The 17,277-nt window shown below is 57.6% G+C and overlaps 1 protein-coding gene across 1 annotated transcript; it reads right to left on the bottom strand.

The window, feature by feature from the left end:
- Positions 1-3,424: 3,424 nt before the first annotated feature.
- Positions 3,425-17,045, bottom strand: ITM2C (integral membrane protein 2C). The gene is made up of 6 exons (XM_042995606.1): positions 16,834-17,045; positions 9,017-9,157; positions 6,917-7,105; positions 5,826-5,936; positions 5,145-5,295; positions 3,425-4,637 (listed from the first exon to the last, which is right to left on the bottom strand). Exons 1-6 carry the CDS (start codon positions 16,957-16,959, stop codon positions 4,546-4,548), a joined length of 810 nt encoding a protein of 269 aa, XP_042851540.1. The 5' UTR covers positions 16,960-17,045; the 3' UTR covers positions 3,425-4,545.
- Positions 17,046-17,277: the final 232 nt, after the last annotated feature.

Below are 17,277 nucleotides of genomic sequence, written 5' to 3'. Positions count from 1 at the left end.
GGGAATGTAAATTGGTTCAATTCTGTACAAAACACAATATGGCAGAATCTTGTGAGTTGAATACTTGCACACTCGCGACCCAGTAATTCCACTTTCAGGTGTATATAACAGAGAAATCCTCGCGCAGCTACATCAGATGCCTTGTAAACGAAATGTTGGTAAGAGCATTGTTGTAATGGCAAAAAATTGGAAAGAACCCAAATACTCGTTGTTAGAATAGGTAGGCAATTGCATCGCATATTCACATAATAGACTGATATACAGCAGTATAAGTGAATTAAATAATATTAGAGGCATTAACATGGATGAATCTTAGAAATAAAAGGTTTGGGAGGACACAAGTCAGAGAATAAGACATGTATTTCATTATTACTTTTATAATATTCAAATCCAAGGAAAACTACACTAGGAGTTCATAGGTATGTGGTAGAATTGTAAAGCAAAGCAGAGAATCTCAGGAGTTATTAATTCACCTGTTTTGGGTAATTACTATAAAGAGATTGGCTAATACATGGGAAATTGACATATTTTCATGGTGGTCTTTAGCTCTAAAAATGGATGTGTCTTTTTTTGTTTTAAGTTTATTTATTTTGAGAGAGAGAGAGAATCTCAAGCAGGCTCCATGCTGTCAGTGCAGAGCCCGACAGAACTGTGAGATCTCAAGATCTCAAGAACTTGAGCCAAAACCAAGAGTCTGTTGCTTAACCGACTGAGCCACCCAGGCACCCCAGAGAATAGAGGTGCTTTAATGTCCCTCACAGGATATGGAGGTGAGGGATGTGGAGGGTAGAAGCTGGGATGCTGTGGGGGTCCCCGAACATGGGAGCCAACATTCCCTGCGTCCCTGAGCATGAATGCTTCTCCTCACATCTGGGGGTGGTCCACTTCCCCTCCACTTAAGTCAGGGCTGGTTTTGTAACTTGCTTTGACCAACAATGCAATGAACTAATATTCTGGAACTTTGGATTGCACGCCTTATGAGGACTGAAGTCCCTGGCTCCCTCTCTCTGGGAGCTCAGTTGCCAAACTGTAAGAAAGGCCAGGCTATTGCTTGGAGGCCATGCTGAGCCAGGCCAGGATGGGAGTGGCACCTTGGATGCGGAGTCCAGCCAAGCTCTCAGCTGCATGCAAAGCAGGAGTGAGCAGCCAGTGAGAGCTGGTCAAACTCGGCCATCCCTCGGAACCAGGCCATGAAGTTCTGCGGTGGTTTGTTAGGCAGCAGCAAATGGAGAAGTGAATGCAAGAAAACCAGTGTTATTGGCATCTTTTGTTTCATTAGTTGGCTGGTGGGTTTCCAGAAACACATTGGTCATGATGCTTTATAACTTCCATACCAGTGATTTAAACTTTCTTGAATGTTTATTTATTTTTGAGAGAGAGAGAGAGAGAGAGCACACAGGTGGGGTAGGGGCAGAGAGAGAGGGAGACACAGAATCAGAAGCAGGCTCCAGGCTCCAAGCTGTCCACACGGAGCCCGAGGCCTGGCTTGAACTCACGGAACTGTGAGATCATGACCTGAGCCAAAGTCGGACGCTTAACCAACTGAGCCACCCGGGCGCCCCTACATACTAGTGATTTATATACAGCATTTTGTATGTAGTAAATGCTTCGCAGTGTAACATATTTAACCAAAAAGAAAAAGCTTCACCTGACTTGCAAAAATGCATCTTCCTAATTTTGATTTGTATTTTCTATGTACGTGCAATTAAACATCTTTTCATGCTTAAGCAATGATCCATTTATATTTCCCTTACTGTGAACTGCCTGTTCATATTCTTTGCCTGTTTATCTATTGGGTTGTTCATTTTTCATGATTTATAAAAATGTTGCCTATCAGGAAAATAGCCCTTTTTAAAGTGTCCTAAGTTTCAAAAACATCTCTCCCAGTGCCCCTTAAAAACCTTTTGACTTTGTGGTATATTTTGCTGTCCATAAATTCTAGTTTTTCATAGTCCAAGTTGTAATTGGTGGGTATCATACTTAGGTCTTCCCTCCTCTAAGATTCTTCTAAATCATTTAAGTACTTTTATGGCTTCATTTCATACTTAAAAATCTTGGTTTATGCAGAATTAATATTATTACTGGAAAGTAGGATCCAGGTTAATTTTTGTCAAAATGGCTAGCCAGTTGTTCCATTAAAAAAAACCAAAACACAACAACAAAAAAAACCCAGGGGGCACCTCGGTGGCTCAGTTGGCTAAGTGTCCAACTCTTGATTTCAGCTCAGGCCATGACCTCATGGTTTGTGAGTTCGAGGCCACATTGGGCTCTGTGCAGACAGTGGAGAGCCTGCCTGGGATTCTTTTTCTCCCCCTCTCCCTCTCAAAATAAATAAACATTAAAACAACAACAACAACAACAACAGGGGTGCCTGGGTGGCATGGTCGGTTAAGCGTCTGACTCTTGATTTTGGCTCGGGTCGTGATGTCATATCACGGTTTGTGAGTTCGAGCCCTGCATCAGGCTCTGCGCTGACGGTGTGGAGCCTGCTTGGGATTCTCTCCCTCTCTCTCTGCCTCTCCCCTTGTGCACACGCACTCTCTCAAAATAAATAACTGCACTTAAAAAAAAACCCCACATGTGCCCCATTAAATATCCTCATATTTAAGACCATTTCCAGACCCTCCACTGAGTCCCGTTGACCTTTTCCTTTGCTACGTGGAACTCTTTAATTATAGTAGTTTATGATGTTTAATACCTGGAGGCTGTTCTTTCCCCTTATAAGGACTTCCAGACTATTCCCCATGTTTACTTTCCCAAAAGAAACTTGTCAAGTTAAACAATAAATCCTGTCAGCATTTTAATTGTGATTGCATTGCATGCAGATTGACGTCTTCCCAAGATTGCCTTTGAGAACAAGGTGTGTCTGCAAACTTGAGTCATTTATGTCCCTCACAGGTTTATTGAGCCAGACCAGTGGCAAAGATGTAGGCACCCACCCTCACCCCGGTCCCGCTGGGTCCACCCCGCCAAAGTTCCAGGAAGCTCTCCTACCACCTCGTCTGTAGAATGAGACCCTGTGACTCATGCCAACCTCAGCTCGGACCCACCGAGGTGGTTACTAATTGCCCCGAAACTGCGAAGAACACTACATCATCCTTGTGCTTAAGGACAAGCAATAATGATGTCATCTTCCGTGCAGAACTAAACACGATGGTTTAAAGGCACTTAAAAGCAGCCATGACCTTGGGCAAGTTACTTCCGGTCTTCAAGTCTACTCCAGGTCTACTCTTCCTGTAAAATGTGACTCGACCCGGCTCGGCCTGGTGTGAGGACTGAAGGGGACTGAGGGGACACGGATGCTCCTTGGCTGAACCTCTGCTGGCCTCCCCGCCCTCCGCATCCAGGCACCCCCGGCCAGCCTGCGGGATGGGGTGCACCTGCCCGGCGCCCTCCCCTACCCACTGCTCCCAAGTCAACGTCAGAAGTCAAACATTTTTATTGTTCTACAGACACTTCTGAAAAGGGATCTAATTGAGAAAATATACAAAGCATTTAAGACTTTCATCTCCAGAGAGCACCTAAGTCTGGCTGGAGGCGTCGAAGCCTCCTTTTCAAGGCTCAGGGCTGAGAACGGTTAGCATATTGAATGATCAGTAAAAACATGCAAAAGTGAGAAGGAAAAGGGAAAAAAGGCTGCATTCCTCCAAAGCCGGGGGACGGAATTTCAGAACGAGGGGGAGGCAGGGTGCACAAGTACCAGGTGGCTCTCCCTTCCCCCCACATTATCTTCTCAAACAGCTCCAAGCTTGGAGAAAGCAACGAGCCCACCCCCTCGTCTCTGCTCAGCGCTCAGCCCCGCAAGGCCGCCCACCTCGCTCTGTCCCCTTCCCGTGGCCATGGCTGCAGGACCCCACTTGTGCTCCTGGGGGGCCAGGGCGGGGGGCCCTGGCTCCTCCCTTCTTTGGTTCCACTCGGAGAACGATTGTGCTTGACGGACTCATCCCCACCCCTCGCTCCAGGCTCCCATTGGTGGGCTGAAGGCACTGACAGGAGTCCTGGGGGGAGAGCCCCAGGACACCGTCTTCCCTTGTGCTCTGGGGGGGGGGGGGGTCCATCCCTGGGCACATGACCCTACCCTGAGCCCAGGGCTGGGTATCTGGACGCAGGAGGAAATGTGCTGTCCAAGGAACAAGCCTTTTGGGACTTTCCCAACTGTGCAGATATCTCTGAACCCCATACCACACCCCACCCTGTCCCCTTGCCCAGGACCCCCACATGCCCGGTCCCTCCGTCTAGCCCTCCCCCTGGGCTGCCAGTGCAGCTGTGGGCTGGCCCCAGCGGACCTGACTTCAGGATGGTGGTCCCAGAAACCACCCTGTGGCGCCCTCCTGTCCCCCAGACCTGGGAGCTCAGAAGAGGTGGGGCCTCAAGAGGTCACGGCTCTGGTACAGGGAGGCGGGCAGGGCTGGAAAGGAACCAGGAGACACGTCACATCTATGGAAAGGTCCAAAGTACAAGCTAAGCGAGGGGAAGGAGGAGGGCCGGAGTGGCCAGAAGGGAAAGAAGGAAGAGGGCAAGGGCGGGGCCTGGAAGGGGAGGCCCTCACACCACCCCGCAGATGAGGGTCTCCACCACGAAGGTGTTCTCGAAGTGGCGGATGGCATTGCAGTTCTTGGCCCCTCGCTTGTTGATCCCTGAGAGGGAACAGAGAAATCTCAGTGAGGACTGTGTCCCGGCCCAGTGGCGGCTGGGCTGCAAAGGCAATCAGACTGGGAACCTGAGCGGGACCGCGGGACCTCGGGATCCTGGGGCGGGGCGGCGGGGGGAAGAGGCAGCCCCGGGAGAGACACCCAGACCCACTGAGAGGCAGTGCACTGAAGGGGTGAGAGCCCAGCTCTGCCATCTTCCCTGCTGTGCGACCTCAGGGGTGTTACTGAACCTCTCTGTGCCTCCGTTTCCTCATCTTTCAAAGGGACAGCGAGAATAATGACGGTGGGGATAACTCACACCGTCTCAGAAGGACATAAAGAGTGTAAACCAGGGCCTGGCCCGTAGGACGTGCTCAGTCACCATTAGCTGTTACTACTGCTGCTACCGTCTGAGCTCTGGGAGGGCTGCTCTCCAGCCACGGGGCCCGGCACGGCCGGATGATGGTTTAGAGCTCAGGGCAGGGGCCCAGACGGGAGGAGCTGGCCACTCACGCCTCCGGGTAGCCCGGCGCCGCAGCCGGTAGGTGTCCTTCCCGCTGCACAGGTGGTAGATGAAGGAGCCCAGGGCCTCCTTGTCGCTGACGTGCTCCGTGACCACCATCTCCTCCTGGATGATGTACGTCTGCGGGAGGTAGGTCCCTCTCTGCGAAGGGAGAAGCCGCAGCGCCGGCTCAGTACCCGGGGCTCTCCTCCCTCGGGGTCCCCTGGCCCACTGTCCGCTCCCCACGTCTCCACGCTGCTCACTCCGGCAGGGTCCCGTCCGCACGCGTCCGCCTCCCCCATCCAGAGGCCCCGGGCCTCGCCCTTCTGACGTCTCCAGGCACCTTCCGTTTGTGCCAAGCACTGGTGCCCGCCGTGCCGCACGTGTGGGGGTCTGGTCTCCCACGGGGAGTGCTGCTCGGGGAGGGGGGCGACCCCACCTGTTCCCTGCGCTGCTGAAGCGGGGCACGGCCTAGGAGGCTACAAAGCTGGAGAGGGAGCGGAAGCGTGGTGGGGAGAAGAAAAGGAGACGTGTGGACTCTGGGCGTGGGAGAAGGAAGATGGAGAAGGCGGGAACCGATCCGGGGTGCTGGGCCCCGCTGACAGCAACGCCCCCGGGCCCCCTGACCCCCACAGCAGGAGGCTCCCTTGCCCCGGGCCTGGCCTCTACGAGGCAGCGGGGCCCCTGCTCACCTTCACATTCATGAGGAGCTCCCAGAAGTTGCGAGGGGGCAGCACGATGGTGGTGTTGAGCTCGATAACATAGCACTTGTCCAGGGAGATGTCATGGTAGGCGGTGAGCCCCTGGGCAGGAGGAGGGGCCCCGTCAGTCCCTGCAGTCGAGGGCCTGGCCTGGGTGGGCTGGGAGGCACCAGCCCTACCACGCCGGTGCGATGCACCCCCGATTCCCGAACATCCGGGCGGGTGCTCCTGGGCTCCTGCTCGTCTCCTAGCCTGTATTTGCGGGGACTTCCACTTACTACGTGAAAAACACCAACTGTCCAGGGCCTCGGTCGTTACAAGGGTTCTTCTCATGGGATCCCAGAGCTGAGGTTTGGGGAAGCCAGTAATGTTCCAATCGTGCATTCCATCAGACCTCTGAGGTCCCGGCATCCCTGCGGACAGCCAGGACCCTCAGCAGGAGATGCTCCGTCCCTGGCTCTCTGGGGGGTTTCGGCTGTAAGACTGTCCAGGATACGGAGTGAAGGGATCGTACTGGACAATCCCTAGGAAGCTCTGGGAGGCAAGTTCGGGGGGACAGATAGCTGGAGAGCCTGTGTTTCACGGGCCTCAAAACGGTCACCGGCAACAGAAGCGCGAAGGATGGTTACCTCTGGGGAGGGGGTACTGGCTGGGGCGAGGGGAGGGCACCAGGGAACCTTCCGGAATGCTGGCCGAGGTCCACATTTGATCCGGGTGGCACTACATGGGGGCCTCGGAGAAAATCCACTAAGCTGTACACGTAACGAGCTTGACTGGCGTGCCCTACCTCAAAACAAAGGCACCGCAAAATACCCAACTGAAAGGAACATCGGCCTCGCCATGACAGCCAGCGTCCACACTAGCTCACATTCAGTGAGAAACGCTACCCCTACGCAACAGAAGCGAGGTCTTTAAAATCCTGATAAAGCGGACCCGTAGACGTCTGCCAGACATAGTTGCCGTCACAGACGGAGGTACCACGGGCGCTCGTATTCTCCTTTCTCACGACCCTCGGTGGAAGGGGGTTCTGGGCCTTTAGGACACCCTTCCACCACTCCTGCCCCGGCCCCGGCCGGCCTCACCCGCTGGAAGTCATGAATGATGTCTGCAGGGTCCCCGCCGCCGAACTGGGGCACGGGCACATTGATGCGTTCATAGTTCTCTTCGAGGTAGATCTTCACGTCCTCCTCCAGCTCCATCCGAGTGCGGACCTGGGAGGACAGGGAGTCCTCGTAGAGAACGCCACAGTGGAAGAAGTTGTCCCGGGCCAGCTGGGCAAGGTGGAGGAAGAGACAGGCAGACCGGTCACACGGCACCTCCGGCACGGCCACCCCGCCCACCCCACTGCGCCACGACCCGCAAGGCCTGGGCAAGCACGAAGTGTGGGACTAATGAGACCCATTTCACAGGTGGAGAAACTGAGGAGCACGGGGAGTCAGGGAGGGTTGAGCGGGATCTGCCAGGTCCCAGGTGAACAACCTCTCTGGCCTTCAGTTTCCCCATCCGTGAAACGAGGTGATCCATCAGGCTTTTTCTGGCCTCTGGGTCCATGAGCCTGTGACTGAAATGGGATGGATCGGCAGGGGTAGGACCCGGCCACCACGTGCCCTCCACAGAGGGACAGACCCCCAAGCAAGAGCCTGGAGTGGATGGGGGGGCCCTTAGGGGCAAACACAGGAGCCCCGGATTGAACAGGCTGGGTGCCCAGGAGGGAGGAGAGTCGCTCAGAGAAAATCAGCTGCGTGAAGATTCTGGAGGCATCACTACAGCCAACCCCGTGTGCAACCTCACTCAAGTTCCACCACCTTCCCTGGACACCGGGCCCCACGAGCGACACTGTGCCTCCATCTGCAGAGCAGGCCTCACGGCTCCATCAACAAGGGCAGGGGGGCTGTGTGACCTGACCGAGGCCCAGTGATGTGCCCATGTGCACTTCTCCGGGGCTCCTCCAGATCTGTGTACAGACTCCTGGCCTGTCACGGGCAGAATTCCCCTTTCTGTTGCAGTGTAAGTTCTCCCAGAGCATGAATCATCGCGCATGAATCATACTGTCCGGGGCACGGACTCGGAGGCCGCTCTGAGGTTCCCCTAGTCCCCAGCAGTTGGGGTGGGGTGAGAAGCCCCAGGAGGGCACAAGTTGGGGCTGGGGACAGAGGGGACCAGGAGCCAGGCAGGCTCCTAAGGGCCACAGGAAAGGGCCCAGGAGAGGACTCCCATGGGAAAGGGAGAACCGGGAACACGCGGGGAGCTGGCCGTGGAGGGGGAAGATGGGGAGGCGGTGGCGGGGGGGAGCCAAAAAAAAAAGGGAAGTCGGCAGGTGTGTGGGAGCTGAGGTTTCTAGGGGAAAGTCACATGGAATACAAAAACTCTTCAGTAATTTCCATCATGGAAAAACTAAGTAACAAAGCGAAAAGCCAATGCTTGAGGGTGGGAGGTCACTTGGGTCATAAATGACTGGCAATTCTCAGCTTCTTTGTCACTCTGAAATTCCCTGTTCAGTGCACTTACGGTTATTCTTTTGAGCTTTAATTTAACTCCCTTGGTGGCAACTGTCTCCCTCCCCAGATCTGGGCTGATCGCAAGGTCACCGTGACCATGACCAGTCCTCCCGCCCAGCTTCATGCCCCTACTTGGCTGTGTGAGTAGATAACGGGGGTGCTGTCACAGGCGGAGGCCACCCCTTGCGGGAGGTGGGGGTGCATCCATCCACTATCCGGCTCTCTGCCTTCCTTGTTTTGTGACCCAAGCAAACGTCCAAGGCATGACCCTCGGCCACAGGGTCCAGCTCTAGAGGGATCACAGAGTTCCGATTTCTGCTGGATCTGAGTTTCTGGTGGTAACACTCCAGGGTAACACTGTGGGAAGGGGCGATGGATTCCAGTCCCAGCTCGCCCGCCACTAACTGTGTTCCTGGGAGAGCTCCTGGGTGGCCTCAGGTGTGTCTGAAGACATGGCTAAGGACACTCTACCAGGGTCCGTGGGGGTCAGAGGGCGGGGCTCCAGTTCTGTCTCCGGGACCAGGCAAGAGGCTGGCATGAGCCCAAGGAGGCCCCATGGAGGGAGGATGCGGGTCTTTGGTGCTTGGCTGGGCATTCACTCCCATCTGGGGGCAGGTCACCTGCTGTCCCCCCTCCTCACAAGCCTTTCCCCGAGCCCCGTGCCTCCCTCCCGCCTGGCCTCACCTGTGCGAGGAAGAAGTATCTGTAGATGTAGACGGAGGCGAACACGAGGCCCATGAGCAAGACGACCATGCCCATCGACAGGTAGCACACGCCGCCCACAGAGCCCCCCTTCTTGTAGCGGTGGTGGGGGGGGCGCTCCTCCTGTGGACAGCAGTGCTGGGTCAGCCAGATAGATGGTGGTCCCGCACCTCTGGGGACCCTCCCACCCCCTTCCCGGAAGGGAGATCTCACCCTGCTGGCCGGGAGCGAGCCTTGGGAAAAAGGGGAGAGGAGAACGGGGCCGGGGACACACGAGCATCATCTGGAAGGGATGCCCCCCCAGGGTCCTCCCAGCTTCCTCCCAGGTAAAGAAAAACTGAGACCCGCATCAAAGCCATACATAACGACCCACTGGGATTAAGCGGGCAGGTTTGGATTATCCATGCCATTAGTACCCTTTATAATGCCAGCTGTGACCACGATATATACTCTTCATCACAGAATGGGGGAAGCACAGATGTGGCCTTAATAACTGCACCAGACCTGGGAACCTATAGGAAATGGGGTGCACTGGGCAGGCTGGGAGCCAGAGAAGGCTTTGGATCCACCCGAAAGCTGGGGTGCACAGGGTGGGCTGGAATTGGGGCAGCGGGAGGTGCCTGCTGGGCTCCCCCCAGAAGGCCATGGCAGGGAGTAGTCACCGGCTGATGGAAACAGAGGCTCCAGGAGGCGCATGGGGTCTGGGCACGGTGCTGGTCTCCCTTGGACCCGGCGGCCCTAAGCCTGCGATCCATGCTGGGCACAGCTCAGCTACGGCCCCGCACAGGCACCGGCTGGCAGTGTTAAATAGGCTGTCAGGAGTGAAGCCTGAAGGCTGAAGTCTGGAGGCTCCTGGACAGAACCTGCTCTGGGGAAGCCAGACTTGGGCTCAGAACAGTAGCCACAGGTCTGCCAAGAAGCAGCAAGTTCAACTGACCGAACTTCAGGGCACACGGGTCTGGGCTGGTGGACGAAGGTGTGTGCGTAGATCTCAGTGACACCGCTTTACCCAGAGCACTGGACTGAGAGTCTAAGGATTCAGGCTCTTAATGAGCCTTGGCCATCTCTCTTGTTTGTGCACGTCCTCCCTTGCACCCCTGCCCAAACCCGGGCCCTCACCCACCCTGGGAGATGTTGCAAAAGCCCAGGCCTGTCTCGGCCTCCACTGTCCACCCTTCACACCCTCCTCCATGGTGTCCAGGCACAGCCATGGTGAGGTCAGAGTCCAGGCCCAAGGACTCCCCACCCTCCAGGAGCTGAGGCAGGGTGGGTGAAGGGAAGGAGTTCCGGTCTCCACGTAAGCCACAAACTGTCTGCTTAGCCCCTTTTGTGCCAGGTTTCCTGTCTCCCTTTACGCTGGGGGGCTGGGGACACAGTTCAGGTCCAAGTTACCCTGGAGAAGCCCTTATCTCTTAGCCCAGCACAGGAGGCCTGGCCTGGTGGGGGTGAGGCACGGCCTGTTGTGATGCCCCGGCCCCAATCCCTGAGGCCTCCTGGCTTACAGCATACAGGGCATGGGGCCCAGGCCTCAGGGAGTGGAGGGGTAACCATCAGATGGGGCAAATGCCTCCCGCTCTCCCACACACCCTCAAAGCCCAGGAAAAGGACGAAAATACCACGAGGACCCTCCCCCTCACTGGGCACACCCATCACCAGACCAGCTGGTCCCCCGCCTCTGCACCATGGGACAGACACAGGACAGACAGGTGCCCCGGCCCATCTTGTTCCCCAACGCCGCAGTCTGCCCTCGGGGGAGGTCGCCTGGCGCGGGTGGGAGGTCAAACCCATTGTGCCAAACTCACTAGCTGAGCCCCTCTGCAGGCCTGGGGACCCTCCCCAGCCCGGCCCTGCTGCAGGGGTCCTGTGATCCAGACCAGAGAGGTAAATTCATGAGACCTCCCACTTGGCTGGCATCTCCTCCACACGCTCGGGCCCTCTAACCAAGGTCCGACAGGAGCCAGGGGATTATAATGGTTTTGACTTTCAACGGGCTCCCAGGAGCAGCGCAGGACGGGGCAGCCTGACAGCCAAAGTGCCACGAGGCACCCGCCACCCAGGGGCCTCTGTGGAGGAGGGTCGTGGCGTCTCTGCTCTTCCCCCGGCGGCAGACCCAGGAGACAGGTCAGGCTGTCGTGCCAGCTGTGGATCCTGCCCCTGGGGCTGGACGTTCACAGACAGTGGGGTGAGTGGTGGCCCCAAGTTGAGAGAGGCCTCAGCGGGGGCCGGGATCCCCCGGGAGGGGAGCATCTCTCAGGAAGTGTGAAGAGGCAGGGATTGAAGGAGACCAGGAACCCGAGAGCCCTTTGTCAAGGATGAAGTGCTAGATAAAAATAGCAGATCTTTATCAGCTGAAACTTTCCTTTTCAGGGCCAATGCCAGGGCCAGCTGTAGAGACTGCACCCTGGCCATGCGGTCAGAAAACCAGAGAAGCCAGCTTGTGAGAACTGCTTTTAAAAAGAACAAAACAAAACAAAGCCAATGGGCCACAAGCAAGAGCCTGAGGGCCTGCTCCACAACGAAGTTCACAGACAAGGAGGCTGGTTTTAGAGCAGCCTTTCTAGCCTTTCTGCTTCTGGCTGGGTCAGTGCCTGGGGCACAGCTTCGGCTCTAGGGCTGAGAAGAACGCAGCCTCCAGCAGGCCCCCTGGATACCACTCTCCGTCCCTACTCTGTGGGGGTCACTGTGAAGGTTGAGGATCCCCGGCTGTCCTAGGTGTGTGGGGACATACCCCTCACGTGTCTGGGGCTAACACAGAGCTCCCTATCCCACCTTTACTGACGCCCCCTAGTGCGTGCCTGAGGCTCAGCTGCCCTGCTCCCCTCCCTAAGCCCACACCCCTCCTGCCTGCAGGGCCCAAACCTCAGAAAATTCAGGGCTGAGCAGCAGGCAGGAAGGGAAAGCAGGACCAGAGCTTGCCAGGAAGCAGACTGGAAGCCATGGATGTCCCTGCTTGGAGACAAAAGGCACTTCAGACATCAAGCCCCCCTCCCTGCCCCCCCCCCCCCCGCAGGAGAAAGGGCCCCTGAATCCTGCCCCGAAGCTGCCATTGCTTGCCTGGCCCTGAGCTCCACAACGGAGAACCTGGGGACTCCTGGCTGTCCAGCTCACCGGGAAGGACTGTGGAGAAGCTTGCTTCCTGAGACCCCTGAGCTGCTTCGCTTATGCTGGAGACTCAGGAAAATGCTGCCCCCCCGCCCCCCCACCCCCGCATGGAGCAGCCAGACATTTGGGGGGGCTTTCACTTGGAAAGTGGAAAAACATTGCATACTGTCTCCAAGGCAACTGGGCTTTCTGAGCAAAGTGCTTTGCTGTGCACTCGTGTGGGGCACGTGAGCCAGCCGTGCGGGGACCTGGAGGGGCCCGGGCCTCCTCTGCCCACGGTACCGAGGCCCGCAATGGCGCTCATTAAATGATTTAGCAAAGCCAGGGCCACAGCGGTCAAGGGGAACCCAGCCAACTGGAGCATTAACTCAGCGGACTCCCATGGCTCCTGGAGATCCCCCCAGCTAGAGCCTCTCAGTAACAATGCCCAAATTAACTGCAAGCAGATTAAACTACAGTCGCAGGCTGCTGGGAGGAGGCTGGCAGGGGAGTCAGAAATGCACTTGCTGTAGCCCAGGCTGACAGCTGGAGAGGGAGGGGTTCCTGCCCGGCCTCCTTGGTATCATTCTTCTTCAGCATCTTTCTTTCCTAGGCTGCAGACCACAGATTCAAGGGCACCAACGTGTGTGTGTGTGTGTGTGTGTGTGTGTGTGAGAGAGAGAGAGAGAGAGACAGAGACAGAGACAGAGACAGAGAGAGAGAGAGAGACCTAGTAAAGGTGAGGGGAGTGGGCAAATGCCCACTGTCCACAGGAGCACAGAGAGCTATGTTTTATGTACAAATGCCCACGGGGACTCATGGACTCCCTCTCAGTGGAACCCCATTCCTATCGTGTGGCTCAGCGGCTTGGACATACGCCGGGTGAGTAAGCACAGCGTGGACCCCTGCACCACCCTCTGCTTTGCTTGGCCAGGCTGGGCCCATTCTCTCATCTATTCCGGTCCTGATGGTCAAGATGAGACTCTAGAGAACAAAGGCTCCGAAGGATGAGAAGCAAAGCTGGCTGCTGACAGAGCTCTCCTGGGGGAGAGAGAACTTGGAGAGTGTGTGTGTTGGGGGATAGCCAGGCTGTGCTTCCGTGATTTTACCATAAACATTTTTTTTTCTTCTAAGAGGAACTCATCCTCCCTGGCGGTACTGACAGCCTTGAAACATGCAAGGACCGGCCCAGAAAAGCAAATAGAAAAGAGAGGGAAATAGAGAGGGAAGAGAAAAACCACTGTGGTGTGTGCCCCAAAGCCAAAGCCCCTCTGGGAAGGCCCAGGACAGACCACGAAGGGACCCCCACCCCTGCACGAGATAGGACCAGGAACAGGACCACCTGTCCACAAAGGTCCTTTTTTTCAGCTCAGCGGGCAGGGCCAGCGGGTACTGGGGCACTGGGGCAGGAGGACTCCACGCCCACCAGTACCGCCCTCCAGGCTGGCAGGGGACCCTCCCCCAACCACTCTGGGAGACCCAGCTCCCGCCTGCCAAGGGCCCGAGGCCAGGACTCGGAAAGTGAAATCTGATCCCCAGGTATGCAGCTGGGGGAGGGGGCGACACAGGAGCCATTAATCAAAGGCAAGGCCAAGGAGAAAATTACCCAGGGCTGAGAAGATGATGGTATTGAACATGTCTCTCTCCTCTTGCAGCCCCCCCCCCCCCACCATTTGCAGCCCCCCAGCCCAGTCCCGTGTGTACACGCCCACACCTGGCTGTGTGTGTGCGTGCGTGCGTGTGTGTACGTGTGCACTCAAGCAAAAGCAGATGGACGGGAGAGGGGAGCCAGGCTGAGAGGTGCAGGGCTGGCCAGAGGGTGCTAAGAGGGGGTGCTTCCCGGCCAACCCACTTTCCAAGCTGGCTTCCGGCCAGTCGCCCATCAGCGCAGGCTTCTCATTATCTCAGAGGCGAGCGCCAAGGGGAGGGTGGGCAGCTGGAGGCCCAGCTGGGCCCCCACCCCCATCCCTTCCCGGCCCACTGAGGCACTTCCTTCCAGCAGCAGGTCTGGGGACAGAATCCTCGTTGTATTCCAGTTTTTGCTCAGAAGCAGGGGGAGCCCCGCTGTGGGGGTGCTGCTGAGGTCTCACCCTGGCCCTGTAAGCCTGTACACAGGTGGACATTTTGCTCTAACGGCCACGGGGGAGCTCACTGCTGAGGGCGTTCGCAAACTCATCTGTTCATCAAGCGGTCCTTCTAGGGCTTTAAATCTGGTTTTGGAGTCCAGTTCAGTGGCCAAGGAGGGTTCTCGGGTCACCCTCAGCCAGAGGAAACCTTCTGCAAAGCTTTCTTCCGCATCCTCATCAGCACGGGGCAAACCTCAAACGCTCTGTCTTGACAAAGCAGATGGCCGGGCCTCCCAGTCTGCCTGCCTGTCCCACCCACCTTCTCCTTCTAATAAATGGTACCCTAATAATGGTGGCACTGTGTCTGAATGCTGGGTGCCTGCTGCGCTCGCTGCCGGAGGCAGGAGAGGGGACTTGATCTACGCCCTCTGGTTACTGGACGTGAGAAGTGTGCCCCTTGGCCAGGTGAGGGCACATCGGGCTCAGAGTCGTGAACTCTCTTCCCCACTCCAGTTCCATCAGGCAACTGTCAGAGCCAACAGGCAACATCCAACAGGGCCTCGGGAAGCTGCGATAGTTTACTGCTATGCACTTCTGTCCTAGTGGTGGTGGTGTGTGTGTGTGTGTGGGGGGGGGGTTAATCCTCCTCCTGGGCCCCCAGTGCTCCTCCTTGCCAATGAAGACAGCTAGGGGACCCGCCCAGCTAACAAGGTTTGGGAGAGGAGGCTGGCTCATCAGGCCCAAGGCCATTCCAAACAGCACCAGGAAGGTGTTGAGATTTCCACTTCACACTGGGTGAGGGGGAAAAGACGATGCCCGATGTCAGAGCCAGAAGCTGGTTGTCAGTTACTGCCAAGGGGATGCTGGCATCTGCCATCTAGCCCGGCACCATCAGGAGGCTGCTGGAGAATGTGCCACTCCGGTGAAATTTGGTGGACCTTCTCAGAGTCTGAATTACATCCTCCTACTGTCTGGCTGGTTTCCCCTTCCGCTTGAAGCCTGTAGCTCTCAGAAGCAGGGTCCTGAATTCCAGGCCTGAGCTGGGCAGCAGGCCCTGGGAGAAGAGAGGGGCCAGCCAGGTCCCATCCCCACTCCCTCCCTGGGCTGGGAGGAGGGGAGGAGGTGGGCTCCTTGGTGAAGGGAGGAAAGAACCTTGAAGAGACCCTTGCAAACTTTTAAAGCTGCAGACCATGGTCTTCAAATACGGAATGTCCCCTCCCATCTAAACATCGGATAAAGACTGAGTTGCTCTGGTTGGGGGTGCAGAGCAACCCCCCAACCCAGCCCAGGTGGTCCTGGATGATGCAGTGACCACACCAGGGCAAGGGAGCTGGCCTGAGGCTGCTCGGTGCATTTCACACTCAGGGTCTCTGCTGGGGCTGTGACACCCACCTGAGGCCCCTCTCCAGGGTGCCCTCCAGCAGGGCCCAGGTTTCCCCCCCTGTCCCGCAGCCCCCAGAATACTCCAGGCAGGGTTGAGTCTGAGCCACAAAACTTGGGGAGGGATCTTGCCCTGAGGAAGACTCCTCAGAAGCCAGCAGGGGGAAGAGAAGGGGAGTGGACAAAGACGTCGCAAGTCCAGTCTCGACGGGACTGCTTGGCGCGCCCGAAGACCGCCGCAGCCGACGGTTACCGACGGTTACGTGGACACCTTTGCCGGGGCACAATACAGCCTGGCCGGACCAGCTCTCCCTCCCCTCGCCTCCCTGCCCGCCACGCGTCCTGCCCTCTCCGGGTCAGACTCCACGCAGCTCAGACAGTTTTCCACTGGCGGAAATGCCTTCTCTCCCCCAGGCAGGAGGGAAGGGGGAGGAGGGGGAGGACGCCGGAGGGGGCGGGCTGCACCGAGGCCCGCCCCCACAAAGAGCCTCCAGGATGCGGGAGGGCACCGGGGCAGTGGGGGAGCCTCCCGGCGGGATGGAGAGAGCCGCCCAGAACGAGAGCCGGGAGAGGAAGGAAGCCGGGAGCAGGGAGACCCAGACGGCATGGGGTGGGGGAAATCAGGGCGCCTGGCCTCATAATTTCGAACCTCGAATCCCAAACGTGCAGCCGGGCCGGTTCTGGCTTATTTCCATTTCTTCACTTTCTTGTCCACCAATTTAGGTGCAGACCAGCAGCACATTCCCCGCCCCCCACAGCATCCCCCCCATTAGGGACGAAATCAATGGCCCCTCCTCCTTCGTTGGCACCAGACTCCCCCCGCCCCCCGCCCCGCCATTCCCTACCAATCATGACCCACCCCCAGTTTGGGGAAACCCAGTCCAACCCCTCTCCCATCCCCCACCGGGGGACTCGACTCTCTCGGCCCCTCCTCCTTGATTAGAACCAGACGCATACCCCCCACCAACATTCCTCCAACTTATTTCTACCAACCCCTTCCCCTGTCTTGGGGCCAGCCGCCTAGCCCCTCCACTTTTGGAAGAGACCTCGAGCGTTTCCCTCCTTGGGGACCTGTGACTCGGACCCCTCCCACTCTTCGGACTTTTGCTTTCGGTTGCCGTTTTAAGAGAGGACCCAAGCCCCCTCCCCACTCTGGGATGAATGGCCCATTGCGGACCCTCACTCCACTCCGATCACGGCTCCCGGACCCCGATGCACCTAGAGCAGTTCCCGGGGCCGGCGGGGCGCGCCTCGACCCCCGGCCCCTCTTACCCGAGCCGGCGTCAGCAGGATTTCAGCGGCCGGGGCCCGAGCCGCGGCCGACGCCGAGGCCGAAGCCTTGTCGGCCTTGTCGCCCTTGATGCCGGCCACGGCGGGCTGGAAGCTGATCTTCACCATGGCTGCGCCCGGCCGCGCGTCCGCCCTGCAGCCTCTGCCCGTGCAGCCTCTATCTGTGCAGCCGCCTCTCCGCGCTCCGCAGGCACCGGAAGTTTGGACGGTGTTCGCGTCCCTCCCCCTAGCCCCGCCCCCAGTCCGCCCCGCCCCCCACAGGAGGGTCTTGGCGCTGGCCGCGCCTGCGCCCCCTTCCAGCCCCTGGGGCGCGCAGTGACACCTGCCGGGCGCTCTGCTCCGTTCGAGGGAGGGCTGAGGTTTACTCACACACTCGCTCATTCACTCACTCACTCACTCACTCACTCCATTCATCCATCCACCCAA

The sequence above is a fragment of the Panthera tigris genome, chromosome C1 (assembly GCF_018350195.1).
Source record: "Panthera tigris isolate Pti1 chromosome C1, P.tigris_Pti1_mat1.1, whole genome shotgun sequence".
Taxonomy (NCBI): domain Eukaryota; kingdom Metazoa; phylum Chordata; class Mammalia; order Carnivora; family Felidae; genus Panthera; species Panthera tigris.
The sequence above is the reverse complement of the archived record's forward strand: the minus strand, read 5'-3'. Positions and strand labels throughout refer to the sequence as shown.

Bases quoted from the DNA above. Each gene is read 5' to 3' on its own strand.
- ITM2C (XM_042995606.1), bottom strand. From the start codon at position 16,959: ATGGTGAAGATCAGCTTCCAGCCCGCCGTGGCCGGCATCAAGGGCGAC. The intron at 5,937-6,916 runs GTGAGGCCGGCC...CCTCCTGCCCAG, and splicing joins TCATTCATGACTTCCAGCGG to GGGCTCACCGCCTACCATGA. The intron at 5,296-5,825 runs GTGAGCAGGGGC...CTCCCTTCGCAG, and splicing joins AGCTCCTCATGAATGTGAAG to AGAGGGACCTACCTCCCGCA.